The 17,210-nt window shown below is 28.9% G+C and overlaps 1 protein-coding gene across 2 annotated transcripts; it reads left to right on the forward strand.

The window, feature by feature from the left end:
- Positions 1-11,889: 11,889 nt before the first annotated feature.
- On the forward strand, positions 11,890-15,916 carry LOC105116767 (uncharacterized protein At4g15545-like). Of its 2 annotated transcripts, none has more exons than XM_011014227.1 (9): positions 11,890-12,343; positions 12,425-12,493; positions 13,540-13,596; positions 13,719-13,758; positions 14,120-14,212; positions 14,319-14,567; positions 15,218-15,260; positions 15,413-15,491; positions 15,578-15,916. In XM_011014227.1, exons 1-9 carry the CDS (start codon positions 12,065-12,067, stop codon positions 15,668-15,670), a joined length of 1,002 nt encoding a protein of 333 aa, XP_011012529.1. In that variant the 5' UTR covers positions 11,890-12,064; the 3' UTR covers positions 15,671-15,916. The 2 variants fall into 2 exon arrangements, with proteins under 2 accessions (XP_011012529.1, XP_011012528.1); XM_011014226.1 differs by having other exon boundaries at positions 11,891-12,343; positions 14,117-14,212.
- Positions 15,917-17,210: the final 1,294 nt, after the last annotated feature.

Below are 17,210 nucleotides of genomic sequence, written 5' to 3' on the forward strand. Positions count from 1 at the left end.
AATTATATAAGTTTTAGGTGATTATTATATTAATAATTATGAAACTTAAATTTAAAATTATAAGAAAAACAAATCTTTTAATCCAAGTTTTTACCATGGACACCTACCATATGGTTGAAGAGAAGGGAAGTTCTTGTTTTGTTCTGTGTTGAGTGCGGTTAGAGAAAGCAAGAGTTAAACGTAAGATTACTTCTTGTTGAATGTCGAATGGGCTATGTATGTATTTACGTAATCATCCCTGTAAATTCCATAATATTTCACTTTAAAAATTTTCATTAGTCTTGTCCAGCTTCAATTCATGTTCCTCTTCTCAGAAACGATCTCACCCAACGCCTTCTCCCAGTCCGAGCTTTCCGGGTTGATGTGAAATTATGATTGTAATTTAAAATATTTTTTATTTAAAAATATATTAAAATAATATTTTTTATTTTAAAAAATTTATATTTAAGATTAATATAAAAAAATATGAAAAGATAAAAAATATTATTTTTTAATGAAAAAATTAAACTTTTTAGAAAGGTGAGATGGCTCGTGTTTCCGAAGAAGGCTTACATGATTTTTAAAGTATTTGATATTATAATATAAAATATTTTTTTAAAAAATATTTATTATTTGAAAATATATTAATTAATATTTTAGATTTGTTTTTAGTTTTAATATTAGCACATTAAAATCATAAAAACTTTAATTTAATATTTTTTTTAAGATAAACATACTTTGAAAAAAAAACATAAAAAAAAAAGTTATTACACTCCCATAACTATATTGTACAACCCAATATTCTTATTATAATATTTAAGTTGGATTTAATATCGTTACATTACTAACATCAGTTCACAATATTTAAAATTAGATTTAAGTGTAAAATCTGAATATCATAAAATTTGGATATCAAAATTCAAAAAAATAACATGAACCATGTGATTAAAGTTGGGGTTTTTATTAAATTTTAAAATTGAGTTCTCAAATAACATTGTGTTTGTTGAAAGAAAGTCAAGTTTTTTCTTTGAAAATGTTTCCTTATCACTGTTAGTTAGGTAATTATCATAATTTAAAGAGTATTGATTTATGGAGGTTTAACCATGGTTTATTGAGATCAAGAGTATTGATTGATTTTTGTGTAGAAAAACATAAGGGAAAGAAAAGGCCTTAAAGATTAGTCAATATCCAATTTCCAAGTAAACTTACATAATAATTTGAATAATGCATGTCATCCTTTGAAAAAATAAATGGCGGTGAATATAGTTTTAAAACCCGATCTAGTAGGTTTATTTAGGACTCAGCTGATAAAGAGCTAGAACTGAGTCGGGTTTATAAAAAAATAAAGACAACTAAAATTCTGACTGATATGATAGGTTAACACGGTTAAACCTGCAAGACTCGGTTCAATTTGTTAATTATTTTTTATTTTATTTTTATTAAAATGATATCATTTTGATTTATAAAAAAATAGAGTTGACCCAATGATCTGGTTAAAACCCATGACTCGGGCCTAAAGCCGGGTTGACCACAAAAACAGATTTAAAAACACTAGTAATGGATATAGATACATACGAGTTGGATTTCTTGATACATATATATATATATATACATATACATACATACATACATATATATATATATACATATATATTAATCGAGTTTTGAGTATTCAATAAATATCTATTTTATGTTATTATTTATTAATTAATAAAAAATAAAATAATAAATATATTTAAAGTATATGTATGTATATTAAATAATAAAATGATAAATATATGTTTTATGTCACTGTTAAACATGTATATATCATATTGTATTAAAAAAATTTCTAAATGTTCCATAAATATATTTATACAATATAACTATATATTTTATATTAAGTTTGGCTGGGTTTCAAGTTTATATTTTATTTATTATCCATCAAATTTAAAAATTATTCCTTCATTTAGATATTATTATTATTATTATTATCATGTTGAAATTAAATTGTCATCCTCATGACAATATTTGAACGTGCATCATTTTTTGTGGCCGAATTTGAGTCTCTAGCACCAAAGACAGAAAACGGTCATAACCTGCATAAAGTAGCCCTAGTTTGCCTCTTTGTTAAGGCTCGCATAATATCCACAGCCCATTTCAAGGCCTAGAGATGGCTTTGTGGTTGTGAAACACGTGTAAAATGGCATATCTTATATTTCATGATTTCATCTTTTCATTACACACACGTGTGTGTATTTTAACTAAGCTCAGAGTTTAATTACCTCCTATTCTATCCTCAGTCAATCAATTTAGTTGATGTGTTATTAGTTATTCAATTGAAATCCATATTGCATGATTGCAATTATATTAGAACAATCGAATCATTTAGTAAGATTTGAATGCTGGAACCATCTTCTTGATATTTTTCTTTTCTTTTTAAAAAACATACATGTAAATTGATTTGGTATGTATAATAGTGATTAGATTCTTACTAGAACCATGGACCTATGCAGCGTGGTTGTGTAAAAAATAATATTAGGTGTCGTAAGCATGTTTAAAAAAAGAAAGAAAAGTTTATAACTCGGATTATAGATCTGACTAAGTCAAATAAGTTGATTTGTAACATCCTCATAACCAGGATAAAGCAACGATATCATGTTAACTGATAAATATGATGATTAATTATATATTAACATATACATGGTGTTCATATTGAAATTTATAAAAAAATTTTCACTAAAGTTTTTGGCAAAGTCTCTCCCATATTGAGAGGTCTCAAGTTATTGACATACGACTTTTTTACATTTCTAACATACGTATCTCCCAACTCAATGCAACCCAATCATCTTGGATTTCAATCCCACAATATTATCATTCATATCAACTACAATGTTTATGATATATATTGTACAACAATTATCATCATGGATGAATAAAGATATAAACATGCATACATGGAACATGGTTATACAAACTGCAGAATTAAATTCATCTATTCGAGTTTAAACATCAATTATATAAATTGAGTTATATAAACATTGTAATATTACCAAATATAAGGGAATACTTCCTAGAACCTAAATTACAAAAAGTGAACCTAAATTAGAATCTACTCTTGCTTTGCATGAGATGGCCTTGAAAACAAAATACATATTATTGAAAAATAAATATCACAATAATATAGCAATACAAATATCCAGCAATTTAAAAAGACAAACATTCATTCATCTTTTATTCATTTCTCCCTTCTAGTTTCATTGGAAACTCTTTCTCCTTCAACTACTAAAAACCATTTCTTATTCCATTATCAACCTCTATTCAAGATGTCATAAGACCATTTATGATTATTTCCACTTAACACACTACTGATACTAATTTCATTAGTATCATCATTACCCCGTAGGAGTCAATGCAAGGTGATCCCTTTGCCCGAGATTTTAACATACACTAAATGTATGATATTTCATGCCCCAAATCACACTTCTCATATTTTCTTTGTCAACGATAATTTCATTACTAGACAATTCACACAATAGCCTTTCACCTTGAATAAACATACATTCAGAATGCTATAAAAAATATCAACATCATTACACAAACTTTCCTCTTTCTCCTAATATCCAACATTCGGTAATTCACATATTATATCAATAACATATTAAATCATATAATTTAACTAGAAAGTATAGGTGTGGATCACCTTGTTGCAGTAAAAGCTCTACTTGTGCTCCTCTACTGTTACCGCTGCATAACGCCTATAGTCCCTCTTAGTAATCACAAGAATAATCTCATAATTAATCCTTATTCAAGGATACATTTCATATTAACCACATCAACAACTAATACATGTATTTCTTTCAATTATTCCTTTTTTTATATTTTATGTTCTCTCATTTCATGTATTTATATCATCATTCTTTGTCCAATCAAGGTTACCATTCTTTTTATATATATATATATATATTTAAATTGTTACTATTTAAATCTTAAACTGTTATTATCTGACATCTTCTTAAATTTTTTAACTATGTCTAAAGTTATAGATCCGTTTCAAATGAGATTGGTCTTGTTGGAAAGCTAAGACTCTACAAGTTCTCTAAAGGAAGAAGAACCCAGTTCTGCCTCTAAAACAATCAAAATTGCTCATTAAGAAACATTTAAACTATTACTGTCCAATTATTACTGTCCAAATATTGAACTGTTACTGTCCGACATCTTCTTAGATTTTTAAGTATATCTAGGTTTATAGAACTCCATTTCAAGCGAGATTAATCTCGTTGGAAAGCTAAGATACGAGAATACAAGTTCTCTAAAGGAAGGAGAACCTAGTTCTATCTTGAAAAGAGTCAAAATTACTTATTAACAAACATTTTGACTGTTATTGTCCAACCGTTACTGTCTAGACATTGAATAGTTACTATCTTGAATCGTTACTACTTAGACATTGAACCATTACTGTCCAATCGTTACTATTTAGATATTGAATTGTTATTGTCTAACATCTCCTCAGATTTTTAACTATATCTAGAGTTATAGAATTCCGTTTCAAGCGAGGTTGGTCGCATTGGAAAGATAAGACATGGAGCTACAAGTTCTTTAAAGAAAGGGAACCCAGTTTTGTCCCTAAGACAGTCATAATTGCTTATCAACAAATTAGACTTACTGCCCTATAAGGTTTGTCATGACCTAGTCTCGGTTGATAACTCATAACTGGAGTTCTACAATTTTAAATTAAGCAAGACTAATTTTTTTAGTTAGTTAACATTTAAAACTATAATTTCTATAAGGAAACCTAGTTCTAATTCCATCATCCTCTTATCTGAAACTTATCAAAAGTCAGGAGACGAGTCTGTCCAAATTCATCACCCCCCTTCCCTTCACACATAACTTTCACAAACTATATTTTTTGGGTAAATTATCATGGTTTTATATCCCTAATCACATACCACATATGAATTAACTTATTTTTAACAACAAATATTTTTTTTCCTAATTCAAGTCTAAGAACCCTAATCTATAATTCACATCAAGGCATCAATTCGAATTTAAAATGACATATAAGATCATGTTTAGAATACCTTACACAGTACAAATTAAGGTTTTGATTTTTAACCAGTTAAATATTTTCAACTCTCTCCTTTTCTATCTAATGACAACTAGCCCTCCATCTTCTCTTCTTATTCAATTTTCTTGTTAATCTCTTGCCCACAAGTGTTTATTTCATCTATAAACCCTTAATATTGGATGAGTTTTTAAAATTTTGGTGTTTTTCTTTTGATTTTGCAAGAATAGATACAAAAACTCTCTCTTTTCTTTTCTTATGATTGATGCAAATTTTTGGTCAGAAGAGGAGTATTTATACTCTATAATTTTTCTTATTTGCATTTAGGCCTTCATATCTTTTTTTTCCTTATAATTAAGTTATACTTCTTTTCATTTCTTATAATTTCACCTCACAACTTTTAATTTAGTTTATTTTCCTTAATTTAATCCAACCCTCAACATTTTTGAGTTGATTTATAATGTCTTGAAATATTTCATCCAGAAACTTATATTAAAAAAGCTATAAATTCCTATTTTTATTTAACTATATGCATGAATTTCTTCACTTTTATTTCTTATGTAGTTAGTTTGCAATTTAAGCAACCTATATTTTTTCCCGAGGTTTATATAATTTTATTTTAATTAGATGATAAAAAAATAAGGAATGACAACAAATGGATCAAACTTAAAAAAATGATCAAAGTAACCTAGAAAAAAGGCCTTTTTTCAAAAGGAGAAAATAAGGTAGCTCAATTTCCAGCTTATTAAGATTGCATTTATTTTTTGCTAGCTTTCATGTTAATGGTTAAACAAACATAGCAGCATATTTGGTATAGCATAAAACTCAGTTTTATGTTGCAGGACCCACTAAAAAATAAAGTTTAAAACGCAGGTTTTGTGTGGTAGTTTTTATATGTTTTTTTAACTGAGTTCATAAATATTCCTTACTAATCTTTTTTTTTTCACTGTTTGTGAAAAAGCTAAAACATTTTATCCAAATATTTTATATATGTTTTTTGTTACACATAAACTTCAACCATAATTTTTTATCAAGTACGTATCTAAATTTAACTAATTACTACTAAAAATACATTTTCTAAACTTATTTTATTTAAACCATAACCATAAAAGTTATCTAAAAAACAAACACACTTAAAAAGATAAACAAAAGGCCTGAGTCAACTCAACTGAGTATGACAAACCAGTAACCCAGGTTATATGGGCGTCAATAGAAAGAAAATGAAAAAAAAAAATCACAAAGCCTAATTTTCAACAAATCAATTGTAGAAGGATGAAAAAAAAATCAATAAACAAAAAGGACCTAAAAATTAATCAAATCCAGGTAATACGATTGAACCCCGTGACCTAGATAATGCTAATGGGATAACCTTATAAGAGTTAAACATGAAAAATGTTGAAGATTAATTTAAAAAAGAACCAAATTTTGAAGGATAGAACAAAAAAAGATTAAAATTTCTTTTTTAAAAAGCAACCCCATAAAAAGTGTCAAGCCAACCTGGACTAACTCGTCAAACATGTGGTACAAGTTATGAGATCAAGATAGCTTGAAAGAAAAGAAAATGAAGAAAATTAACATACAAGAAAACAACAAAACTCATTTCTCAACCAATCAAATGTTAAATGATAAAATTAAAAAAAAAATCAGTGATATAAAAGGATCCAAAATAGAAAAATAAAAATTTAAAAAATAAGAATCGAAATTGAGATAAAAAATTAAATTAGAGGACAACTAATAACTTTTTATTGAAGTGCAAAATTGAAAAAAAATCAATTTAACAGAAGGATAAAAAAATTAAAAGAATGAGGACCAAATTAGAAAAAAAATAACATATCACAAATTAAGAATGAATGATGAAATTAAAAATAAATCAAAATTTTATAAAAAAACAGAAAAAAATTAAAATCAAGAGAATATGAATCAAAATTAAAATATCAATAAATAATTAGATATCATGAAACTTTGAATGGTGAGTGTGAATTTCTCGAAAGAAAAAAAAGAAGAGAGGAAAATAAACATCATCGATTACAAACCATCCTACCACTAATGCCATGCGTAGAAAGAAGATGTCGTAATGATTTCAACGACATGACAAAAAAATATTTTTGGTCGTTAGCATCACCCACTCTTCAATGCATGTTTTCCACACGCTTGTTAGTTTTGATTTTTTTAATTATAGTTTATATTTATTAAAATACTAAATTTTCTCTTAACTAATTTGATTATAACTAAAAAAACCATAATGAAAATACAAAACAAAAAATTCATTGACACTAGTTAAACAAAAATATGATTTCAAGGGTAATTTAGTTATTTTACCATGTTTTAAAATATAAAAAGACCTACTTGTCCCTAATCAATATAATAATGACTAACAGACCTTACAAAAAGATCGTATTAGCCCCTAATAGTCTGCCCATCAATTTTGTTAAGGGAGGGTAAAATGACCCTTCTAATATGACAATGAAAATTGAACCTTTTCACAGTGAATAATATTTTTGCTCTTGATTAGCTTTTGCTAATGCATGGATATATAGATATTTTTGAATAAAATAAATAAAAATTTATTGATAATTAGAAGATATTTTTTTAATCTGTGTATATGAAGCATTTTTTCATTGATTTGTTGTTTTTTAAAATGGTTTTTACCTAGATTTGGTCTTTGTACTCTTCTATTTTTTTTATTAGAGCCTCACCCTTTTTCTTTTTTTTTGTTGATTATGTCCATTTATTTTTTATTTTGTTTTATAAATTAAATTTCTTCATAACATCATTATTTAACATACATAAATGATATCTTTTTGTCAAAGTTTCTAGAAGAATGCTTGACACATGTTCCTTTATAGGATGTGTCTTTGTTTTTTAAAATTTTTCGAGGTGAAAATCAAATGATTATTATTTTTATTAATTAATAAAAATAACTAAATGAACATAATTGATTACAATAAATTATTTTTCATGTTTTTATTTTTTATTTTTTAATATTACATAATTTGATAAATGAAAAAATTATTATACTAAAAAGGTGTCATGTATGTTTAGTGAAGAGTCAAACTCACAGAAACGCCATATATGATGAGCTGGAAACAAAGTTAGAATGAGCTAATAAAAAGGCTTGAAGATAGTAAAAATAGGTTGGAATGGAGGTGGTTTATCAATAATTTCTAAGCCATAATTAAGGTTGAGAGTGGGAGGATTTATTCCTCCATTTTCAACTATAAATAATGGTCATTAGTAATAGCAAGACAAAGTCAACATAAGTAGTAAAGGCCATATATAATAAGTTAGAAACAAGGCTACAATGAGCTAAAAAAAGCTTGAAGGTAGTAAAAATAGGTTGCAATAAAGGTGGTTTGTTAATCATTTATCGACCGTAGTTAATGTTGAAAATAAGAAGGTTTATTCCCCCATTCTCAACTATAAACAGTGGCCATTAGTAATAGCAAAAAATAGCTTGCAACATTCAACAAGGCAAAGAGTTAAAGAGAAATATGAGGCAATTACAGAGAGTGGGTGAACATTCATTATTATAGACTATAATTTTCTTTATAAATAATGAAATTGGTTGCTTTATAGACATAGGAAATCGAACCATGTTAAAATTATGTCTATTGATTTTTAACATCAATTTCAGGCTAGAACAACTAGTATTAGAGCTTTGGAAAAAAAATAAAAAATGTTTTGATTTTTTTTAGAAATAAAAGTGATCTAAAATATGTTTTAAACACACCACTAGAAAAGATACTAAGGCGAGGTGAATATAATGGTGAAAATGACATGCAAAACAGAGACATAAAAAGGCTGTAGGCGTCTTTACACACCATAAGAAGCTTTCCACGTGTCTTTTATGTGCAGTTACCTCTCCACACAGAGGACAAATTGCCTCACATGTAGATCATTTTCTTCACGCAAAAACCAATATTCGTGTCTAGTGAAATCATTCTAGTTAAGACCTAACCCATCCATATTAACTACTAGGTAGTGTCATACTGCCACTATATGGGTTCCATACTATCTTTATAGTTCAATCATCATGACACATGAACATATACGCCATCAACCATGTTAATAAATAGGTCCTATCATCCAAAATATTGGTAGAGGAGAGTATATTAATAAGATTAATCCTACATGTAATCAAATTATTTTGCTTAATCTAAGTCATCCATCAAGTCAGATTTCTTTTGATAAAATTAGAGCTATTTAAAATACAACTTAGATGATTTCAGATTCATTTATAGCTATTTTGATAATTTTAGATGCAATTACTATTCTTGATTATCCATATTCAAAATCAATGCTAGATCACACTTTGAGAAATGATTACCTAGAAAAGAAGCAATATACTGTCATCTTGGTGAATAATGATGTTCACAAGAAAGCAATGGATTTGGAGAATAAGTAATAGTTGTTGAAATAAAAAAAAAGTTAAATAAATTAGTTATGAATGTATTTGAAATCATCTAAATCACATTTCAAACAACTATGATGGTCCAAATCTAGAATTGATGATGGATCACAGTTTAAAAAAGAATTAACTAGATATAGAGAAACTTAACGTCATTTTGGTGAATGATAGTGTTTAAGAAGAAGAAATACTTTGAAGAATAAATAGTGTTTGTTGGAATCAAAATATTTAATGGCACAAACTTTGAATTATATTTTGCTAACAAATAATAGTGATCCAAAGAGCTTATGAGTTGAATTGTTTAATAAGGGGATTCAATTAAAAAACCTAGCCTTATCAAAGATAATTTGACATGGCTTTATACCTTATGAAAAAGGTAGAATTAGGTGCTCTAGGTATCTTAAAAGGTATCTTAATGTGTGGAAAGATTTAGGTGGAGAAATAAGATGTAGGGCTAGTAAAACAAATAATAACGAGCTTGGGATAAAACTGAAGTAATAATAAAGCTGCTAGATTTTGAGGCTTTGATATGAACACCAAAAACTTCTCAGTAAAGATCTCTCAAAAAAATGTTACAAATAACAAAAGTAAAATTTATATGATTGTTGTATGTCAAAAATGCCTTATAAAAGGGTGATGAAATGTTTCTTACATAATAATAATGAATAAGAAATCAAACGAGAGTTGGTGCTGGATACTATTCCATATATGCATATGTAGGTTGAGGGGAGGATGCTTATGAAACTGCTAAAAAAAGTTTCACCTAAGTTTGTGCTTATAAGTTTTTAGAGATATGGTAGAAAATGGAAGAAGTTTCTAGTGGGTATGGTTTTGAGTGGGAGAATGAGAGAAAATTAATGGTTCGACGAAGCACAGGTTGCAAAGTATAAAGAGTATTGTTGATTGACTTTCATGGTTATTGTTTCCATGGTAAAGTGAAGACTTGGCTAAACTTTTGGATGAAGAGAAAATGACTTGTTGAGTAGTAAAACATGACTCTTTGGTAGGAGTAGAGGGCATGCATATGGTCATGTTTTATCTCCAAGTGATAGATTATCAAGTGTGGAGATAAACTCAAAGAAATGCAAGCTACAATGAGTAGGAACAAGGCTGAAGTGGGATGAAATAGAGGGACGGGGAACTGAAGTTGTGCCATTTATCTCCAAGTGATAGAGAATTAAGTGCGAAGACTATTCAATGTGGAGACAAACTCATACGTACAAATGGCTGCTACAACGAGTAGGAACAAGGGCATAGAGAGATGAAATGGAGGTTTGAAAGTAGTCAGAAATGGGCTGGAATAAAGGTTGTTTATTTTTCATTTATTGGCCATAATTAAGGCTGGAAATAAAGAGGTTTGTTCACCCATTTTCAGCTATAAATAGTGACCATTAGTAACAGTAAGATAGAGGTAGCGGAAGTAGCTTACAGCAAGAAGCAGAGTAGTGAAAGATAGAGAGAAATATGAGACAATTATATATTTATATAATAAAATTGAATTCTCCATGAAAGAGGTAATTATAGAACCCTAGTAAAATTATGTCTCTTGTTTTTGGATATCTCAAGTTATAATAATGTATATGTGCAGACAAACAATATCATGATGAATTAATATATTATTATAACAGTAAAAATAAATAAATATATCAAGTTTTTAATTATCAAGTCAATGATGATTTTTTTATGCAGTTTGCCTATCAATTAATTATCTATATAATTATTTGACCTGTGGGATTCATTTTACTCAATTAAAAATAAGAAAGCTAAGTTAACTAATTTAAATTAACTTAAAAGGGCAAATTATGTGTTTAGACATTTTTTCTAGTTTTATTTTGCGTTATTTTATTTTCCAGTTCTTGTTTTATTTAACAAGTTTGTTTGAAAATATGGTGTAAATTGTGTTTTTTTACATTTAAAATTTGTTTTTATTAATTTTTTTATATTTTTAGATTATTTTGATTTGTTAATTTTAAAATTATTTTTTTAAAATAAATTATTTAAATATATTTTTAAATAAAATATACTTTTCATCACAACTAATAATATAATTCTAACTATTCAGATTGGCTGGTATTACGAAAGCAAAACTGTGGTCGACTATATATATATATATATATATATAAAGAGAGAAAGAATTAAAAAACAAGCTTGTAACTCAACTCGGCTCTAGATGTTGTTTGAAGATTTATTTATTTATTTATTTTTAAATAAATTCAATTTTAATCAAGTTATGCTACAAGTTTTTCTTTTTTTTTAAAAAAAAAATCTAGCTGGAGTTTAATAATTATGGCAGTAGCAACCCCAGATCAATACAAAATTTAAAGCCATGGGCTCAAAGTGGCAAAAGTTGTAAAAAGAGCCTTCGTGCAGATTCAACAACCCATTAACAAATAGTTGGGTATGTCTCTTGGTTTTTTTTTTTTTTTTAATTTATTTATTTTCTCTCTTATCAACTCCTCCTCCTCCTCCTATCCATTCCCCAGCCTCCTTTATCTGTCACCACATGTCTGTACATGCAAAAGAGTAAAAGCTCTCTGTCTCACTCATAATAATAATAATAATAATACAAAAGGAAACAATTAATTTAAAACAAGCCATCAAAAACCGAGAAAGAAGAGCAGAAGAAGAAGAAGATGCTATCGAAGGAGTCAGGTGGTTCCGCCTTCGATCTTCCCGAGGATGTCTTGCAAGTCTTGCCGTCTGATCCATTCCAACAACTCGATGTGGCCCGCAAGATCACTTCTATTGCCCTCTCTACACGTGTCTCTGCTCTTGAATCCGAGTCCTCCCTTCTTCGCGCCAAGCTCGCCGAGAAAGACGACTTCATTGCCCACCTCCAGGCTCAGATCGAGTCTCTCGATTCTTCTCTCTCCGACTCCTCCGATAAGCTCTCCCGGGCTACACAAGAGAAGGTCCGACCCCCGTTTCTTCACCCGGTTTGTTTGGATTTTATTGTTGGTGTTGACTCTCTTTACCTTGACGTTGTTGTTTAGGACAATTTGTTGAAAGAGAATGCGTCGTTGTATAACACTGTTAAGAAGCTTCAGAGAGATGTTTCTAAGGTAATTAAGTTACAGCTTTGCTTAATTGCAGATTTTTGTTACTCCTTAAACTAATCCAGCTTTACATAATTTGGTAATTAGTTTAACGAAATTGGCTGGCTATAATTGCGTCTAAATTATTATTATTGTATTATATTATATTATACATACACTTTACCATTTTATTTTATTTACTATAGTAGGGGTGCATTGTTGTCAGAATTGTAATTTTCTTTTTCTTTTTTAATTTTTATATATTTTTATTATTTTATACTTGTCTAATTATCATTATCATTATCATTATTTTTTATTTTTTAACACTTTTTTGAGTTTTTCTTTACATTGTTTTTCAAAATTTTTTATTTTTTAACACTTTCTTGAGTTTTTCTTTACATTGTTTTTCAAAAAAAAATATTTTTATTTTTATTTTTTGTACTTTAAATATTTATCATATTACACTTATCTTATTTATATTATTTTTTTAGTCTTATTTTTGTTTTTTTATAATTTTTTTTTGTTTATATTTTTTTTTTAAAAATATCATGCAGAAATTTAGAAAATCATGTTTCATTACAGTAATTCGTAATTCCCTTGTTATATTAAAAATTAGTTTGAGGTTTTATATGTTTTTATTAATATATATGATTTTTACTATATTTACAGTTATATTTTTTACTCAATGTTAAAAAACATATCAATAACATATATTAATTTTTTTGTGTTAAAAAAATTATTGGATCTACAATGACGAATAAACATGTTAACTTTTTATTTTTTATATTTATTAGCATATATGGTTTTCATTGCATTTAGTTAAATGCATCTATTTTTTTAATCAAAAATATATTTGAAAAGTTTGTATATTTATTTTTTTCACTAAAAAACATTATTCAACCTGCCGCGAAGTGTAACGAATATGAGCTTTGCATTCTTTTTAAAATGATAAAAAGCACTGCCGAAGAATAGTATTTGCTAGATAAATCATGAATGCCCAGGTTAGGGTGTGGATTATCTGCCTAAGACCGGAATTTGAAGGGGTTGGATTTAATTTTTTTGAATGTGTGCAGCTGGAAGTGTTTAGGAAGACGCTTGTGCAGTCACTTAAAGAGGATGAAGAAAGTTCGGTAAGTTATCCTACGGATTTCTTTTGGATGATGAATAATGTTTTATCTTTGCTCCTTCAAGAAAACTGTTGTGAAATAATGTATGGAGGTTTTAGGGTGATGTTGATCTGGTTTTGTGGCAGGCAGGAGCTCCACAGATCATTGCCAAGCCTACACCAAATGGTATGTGTTTTACTATTTGTTGATGAATTCAAGGCCTTTAAGATGCTTTCCTTTACTACTGGAGTTCTGCTTACAATAGGATAAGCATCTCATTTCGGGGTTTCTATGATGGTTTATTAATGGCATACTTGGCCTGTGCTTTTAAAAAAAATGCTTGTATATTGTGTAAAATGTTTGATTAAACATTCTGATTACTTTGGACGTCGCAGTTTCTACATTGATTTGTCTCACAGGACGAAAATAGAATTGCCTGGAGGTTTATGGTCACCAATTTTGTGATGAGTTGTTCTTATTGTACGAAGGAGAAAGTTGGTCTGGCAGTATTTGACTTGTCATTTTTTTTCTTAATTTGTTTCAGAAGATGATGCCACCCTGCCACCTTCAAGATATTCTTCACTACAAAGCAAGATTTCAGAAATGGGAAACTCATTTGCAGAGGATCGGGAGACAGATGGTATGCCACAAGTTTGTGGTTTTAAGCTTGTTTCTTAACACAAGCCCACCAGACTTAATTTCTAATCCAGTACTTACGTTACTTCATGTTGTTATTTTCATGGCAGCTCCAAGACCTGGCATATCACAGATTCTGCTAGCATCCCAAACAAACACACCCCGGTTTACTCCTCCAGGCTCCCCTCCTAGTTTTTCTGCTTCCGTGTCTCCCACAAGGACGTCTAAACCAGTGTCTCCAAAACGACAATCAATGTCATTCTCTATCACAAGAAGCATGGACGATAGATCCTCCGCCTTCTCTTCTCTGTCCTCGAGCCAGCATAGTTCTATGTCAAGTGACGTAGGATCACAAGCTGGTTAGCTCTAAAACTTCATTTTAGAATAAAGTTTATGCAGAATTTGATTGATACAGATGCCAGATCTCTTATGCCTTGGATACCATGTCAAATGGCCAGTTACTATGATTTGAACCCCGTACTTTTAAAGCTCTTTGAACTTAATGACTCAGAGTTGCAATTTTTTCCGGGAAATGAAAGGAAGCAATGGGATTAGTTGAAAAAAATGAATCAGTGATGACTGTATATGTCTTCAATGGATTCTGAACAGCTTGAATATATGAATTCAAGCAACTTGTTTTACATTTGATGTCACATAATGAGAACGAAACAATTATGCCTAAAAATTTACTCAATTTACTCTTTCTTTGTTAATTATAAATCATGTAATCGGTGATTTAAAGTAAGCCATATTTTAAGTCTTTCCTTGAGACAAAGATGGAGATGGATTGATTAGTGTAGATTTTGCTTTTTTGGCGATGGTTTTCATATTTGTTCCCGGATAAGGTTAACAATACAATGCATGTACGCATACCTTTCAATATTTTTTTTTTTGGAGAACAGCCATAGACAATGGATGGATTTTTTTATGAGCCTACCTAAAACTGTTTTGGGATTTTTCATGTAATTTATTACGTCATTTTATTAGTTCTTGTGTTTGCATGGTTCAGGACGAACTCGAGTTGATGGCAAAGAATTCTTCCGTCAAGTCAGGTGAGTTTTCACTGGGAAAAAACTTGAATCGTTGCACAATTAATAAAATCTGCAGCATTGAATTACATCATAATCAATACCCATGCAAATTTAGTTTTATAAATCTGGGTAGCGTTCTATCTTCAAATGCAATTTCTTCTTTTGTTGATCAGGACCCGCCTGTCTTACGAGCAGTTTGGTGCTTTTTTGGCAAACGTTAAGGAATTGAACTCCCACAAGCAAACGAAAGAGGTAAATTTCTCAACCACCCTCTCCATCTGTTGTTAACAACTTCACTTGATATCAGTTTTCTTCCATGACTTTCTGTAAAATCTCAGGAGACCCTAAGGAAGGCAGAGGAAATTTTTGGTCCAGATAACAAGGATCTTTACACGATATTCGAGGGATTGATCACTCGCAATGTTCACTGAATATATTTCGCTATAACTGTATCCAAAGCCTGCAAGCACTGGTTTTACAACTTTGCACTCTCGTTGTAAATTATTTTTTTCAAGTGGAGACTTTTCTTCGGTACTCTTCAATTTGATATTCTTATGGTGTCGAAACAGTTGAGTAAAATAAACTTACGAATGGCCTGTCCACAATGAATTGTACAAAGTGTACAATAAAATTATACCAGGAAGGAGAGTTCTTTTCTTCTTCTTTTTTGCCGCAAATGTCGAAGAAGATCTTGTGTGTATGTTCTTCTGGTTGCTTGCATTCCATCTCTTTATCGATAACAGATTCAGCAGCAGCTCCGTCACTATTGAACTTTGTTGCAATATCTGGTCCGCATGCATGATTCCTCTCATCATGAAGGAGCATGATCAGGTAGGCCTATTCATTTTATTTTTGAATTGCCATGATCTTCCCTCCGTGGAAAATGGTGGTTATGGAGTACAGTAGAGAAACATCACGTGCATGGAAATTTTAGTGTGTTTGATATTATAATAGCTTTTATAATTATTGTTTTAAAAAAATTATTTTATAAATAATATTTTTGGTTGAGGTTGGTTTTGTATTTATATATGTTTAATTAAAACTATGATTAAAATTAAATTTGAATAAAAAGTAGTTTAATGTGTTTCATTAAATATGTTTTTTAAATTGAAGTTATAAGATAATTAAAAAGATGTATATTAATATTAATGATTTTTAATTTAAATATTATAAATCTAACTATCATTATTATATAATTAGATAAATAATATTTTTTATTATTTTATTAACTTATTTATAATTTCATTTATTATTTTATTAACTTATTTACAATTTCATCATATATAAAATTCATCTGATAAGGATTATAATTTTTATAATTTTTGGATTGTGTAATAAAATTAGGTGAAATATTATCAAAAATAAAATTAAAATTGTGATTAAATTTTATAAATGCTATGTTATTATATGATATTTTTTAAATTTATATAGTGTTATTAGATAATATTAAACACTAGTTTTTTAAGTAAAATATAATTAAAAAAATAATTTATTTTTATTTGGTTGAACACGGTTAATAAACAATGAATCGTGGCACTGTTTACACGAACAGTAATCAAATAAATTTAATTTATCTAGCAGACATGAGAAGAAGCTCTCTCCGTGGGAACGGTGATTTCATCCCAAAACACATGTATCCCACACAAACAGTCAAATACTTTTTAGTGTTACCAAACATAATGTTCATGTTCATGTGGTTTGTTTTAAAAATTATAGCTCCCGCATAAACAAACGTTTTCTTAGTGTAGTTACGACACGTAATAAGAAGATAGATTATAACTGAACCATCTAGGTGGTGGCCAAATGGTGAAAACTTGGGACTAAGGGGTTTGCTTCCACTGTGGTTTCAAGTTCGAGTCCTTGGTTGCTCATATGATGGCCACTAGAGGCTTACATGGTCGTTAACTTCAGGGCCCGTGAGATTAGTCGTGGTGCGCGCAAGCTGGTCCGGACACCCACGTTAATCTAAAA

Source organism: Populus euphratica, unplaced genomic scaffold (assembly GCF_000495115.2).
Source record: "Populus euphratica unplaced genomic scaffold, PopEup_1.0 scaffold1046.1, whole genome shotgun sequence".
Lineage (NCBI taxonomy): Eukaryota > Viridiplantae > Streptophyta > Magnoliopsida > Malpighiales > Salicaceae > Populus > Populus euphratica.

Coding starts and splice junctions, on each gene's coding strand:
- LOC105116767 (XM_011014226.1), top strand. CDS start 12,065: ATGCTATCGAAGGAGTCAGGTGGTTCCGCCTTCGATCTTCCCGAGGAT. Junction 12,494..13,539: donor TTCAGAGAGATGTTTCTAAG/GTAATTAAGTTA, acceptor GAATGTGTGCAG/CTGGAAGTGTTTAGGAAGAC. Junction 13,597..13,718: donor AAGAGGATGAAGAAAGTTCG/GTAAGTTATCCT, acceptor GTTTTGTGGCAG/GCAGGAGCTCCACAGATCAT.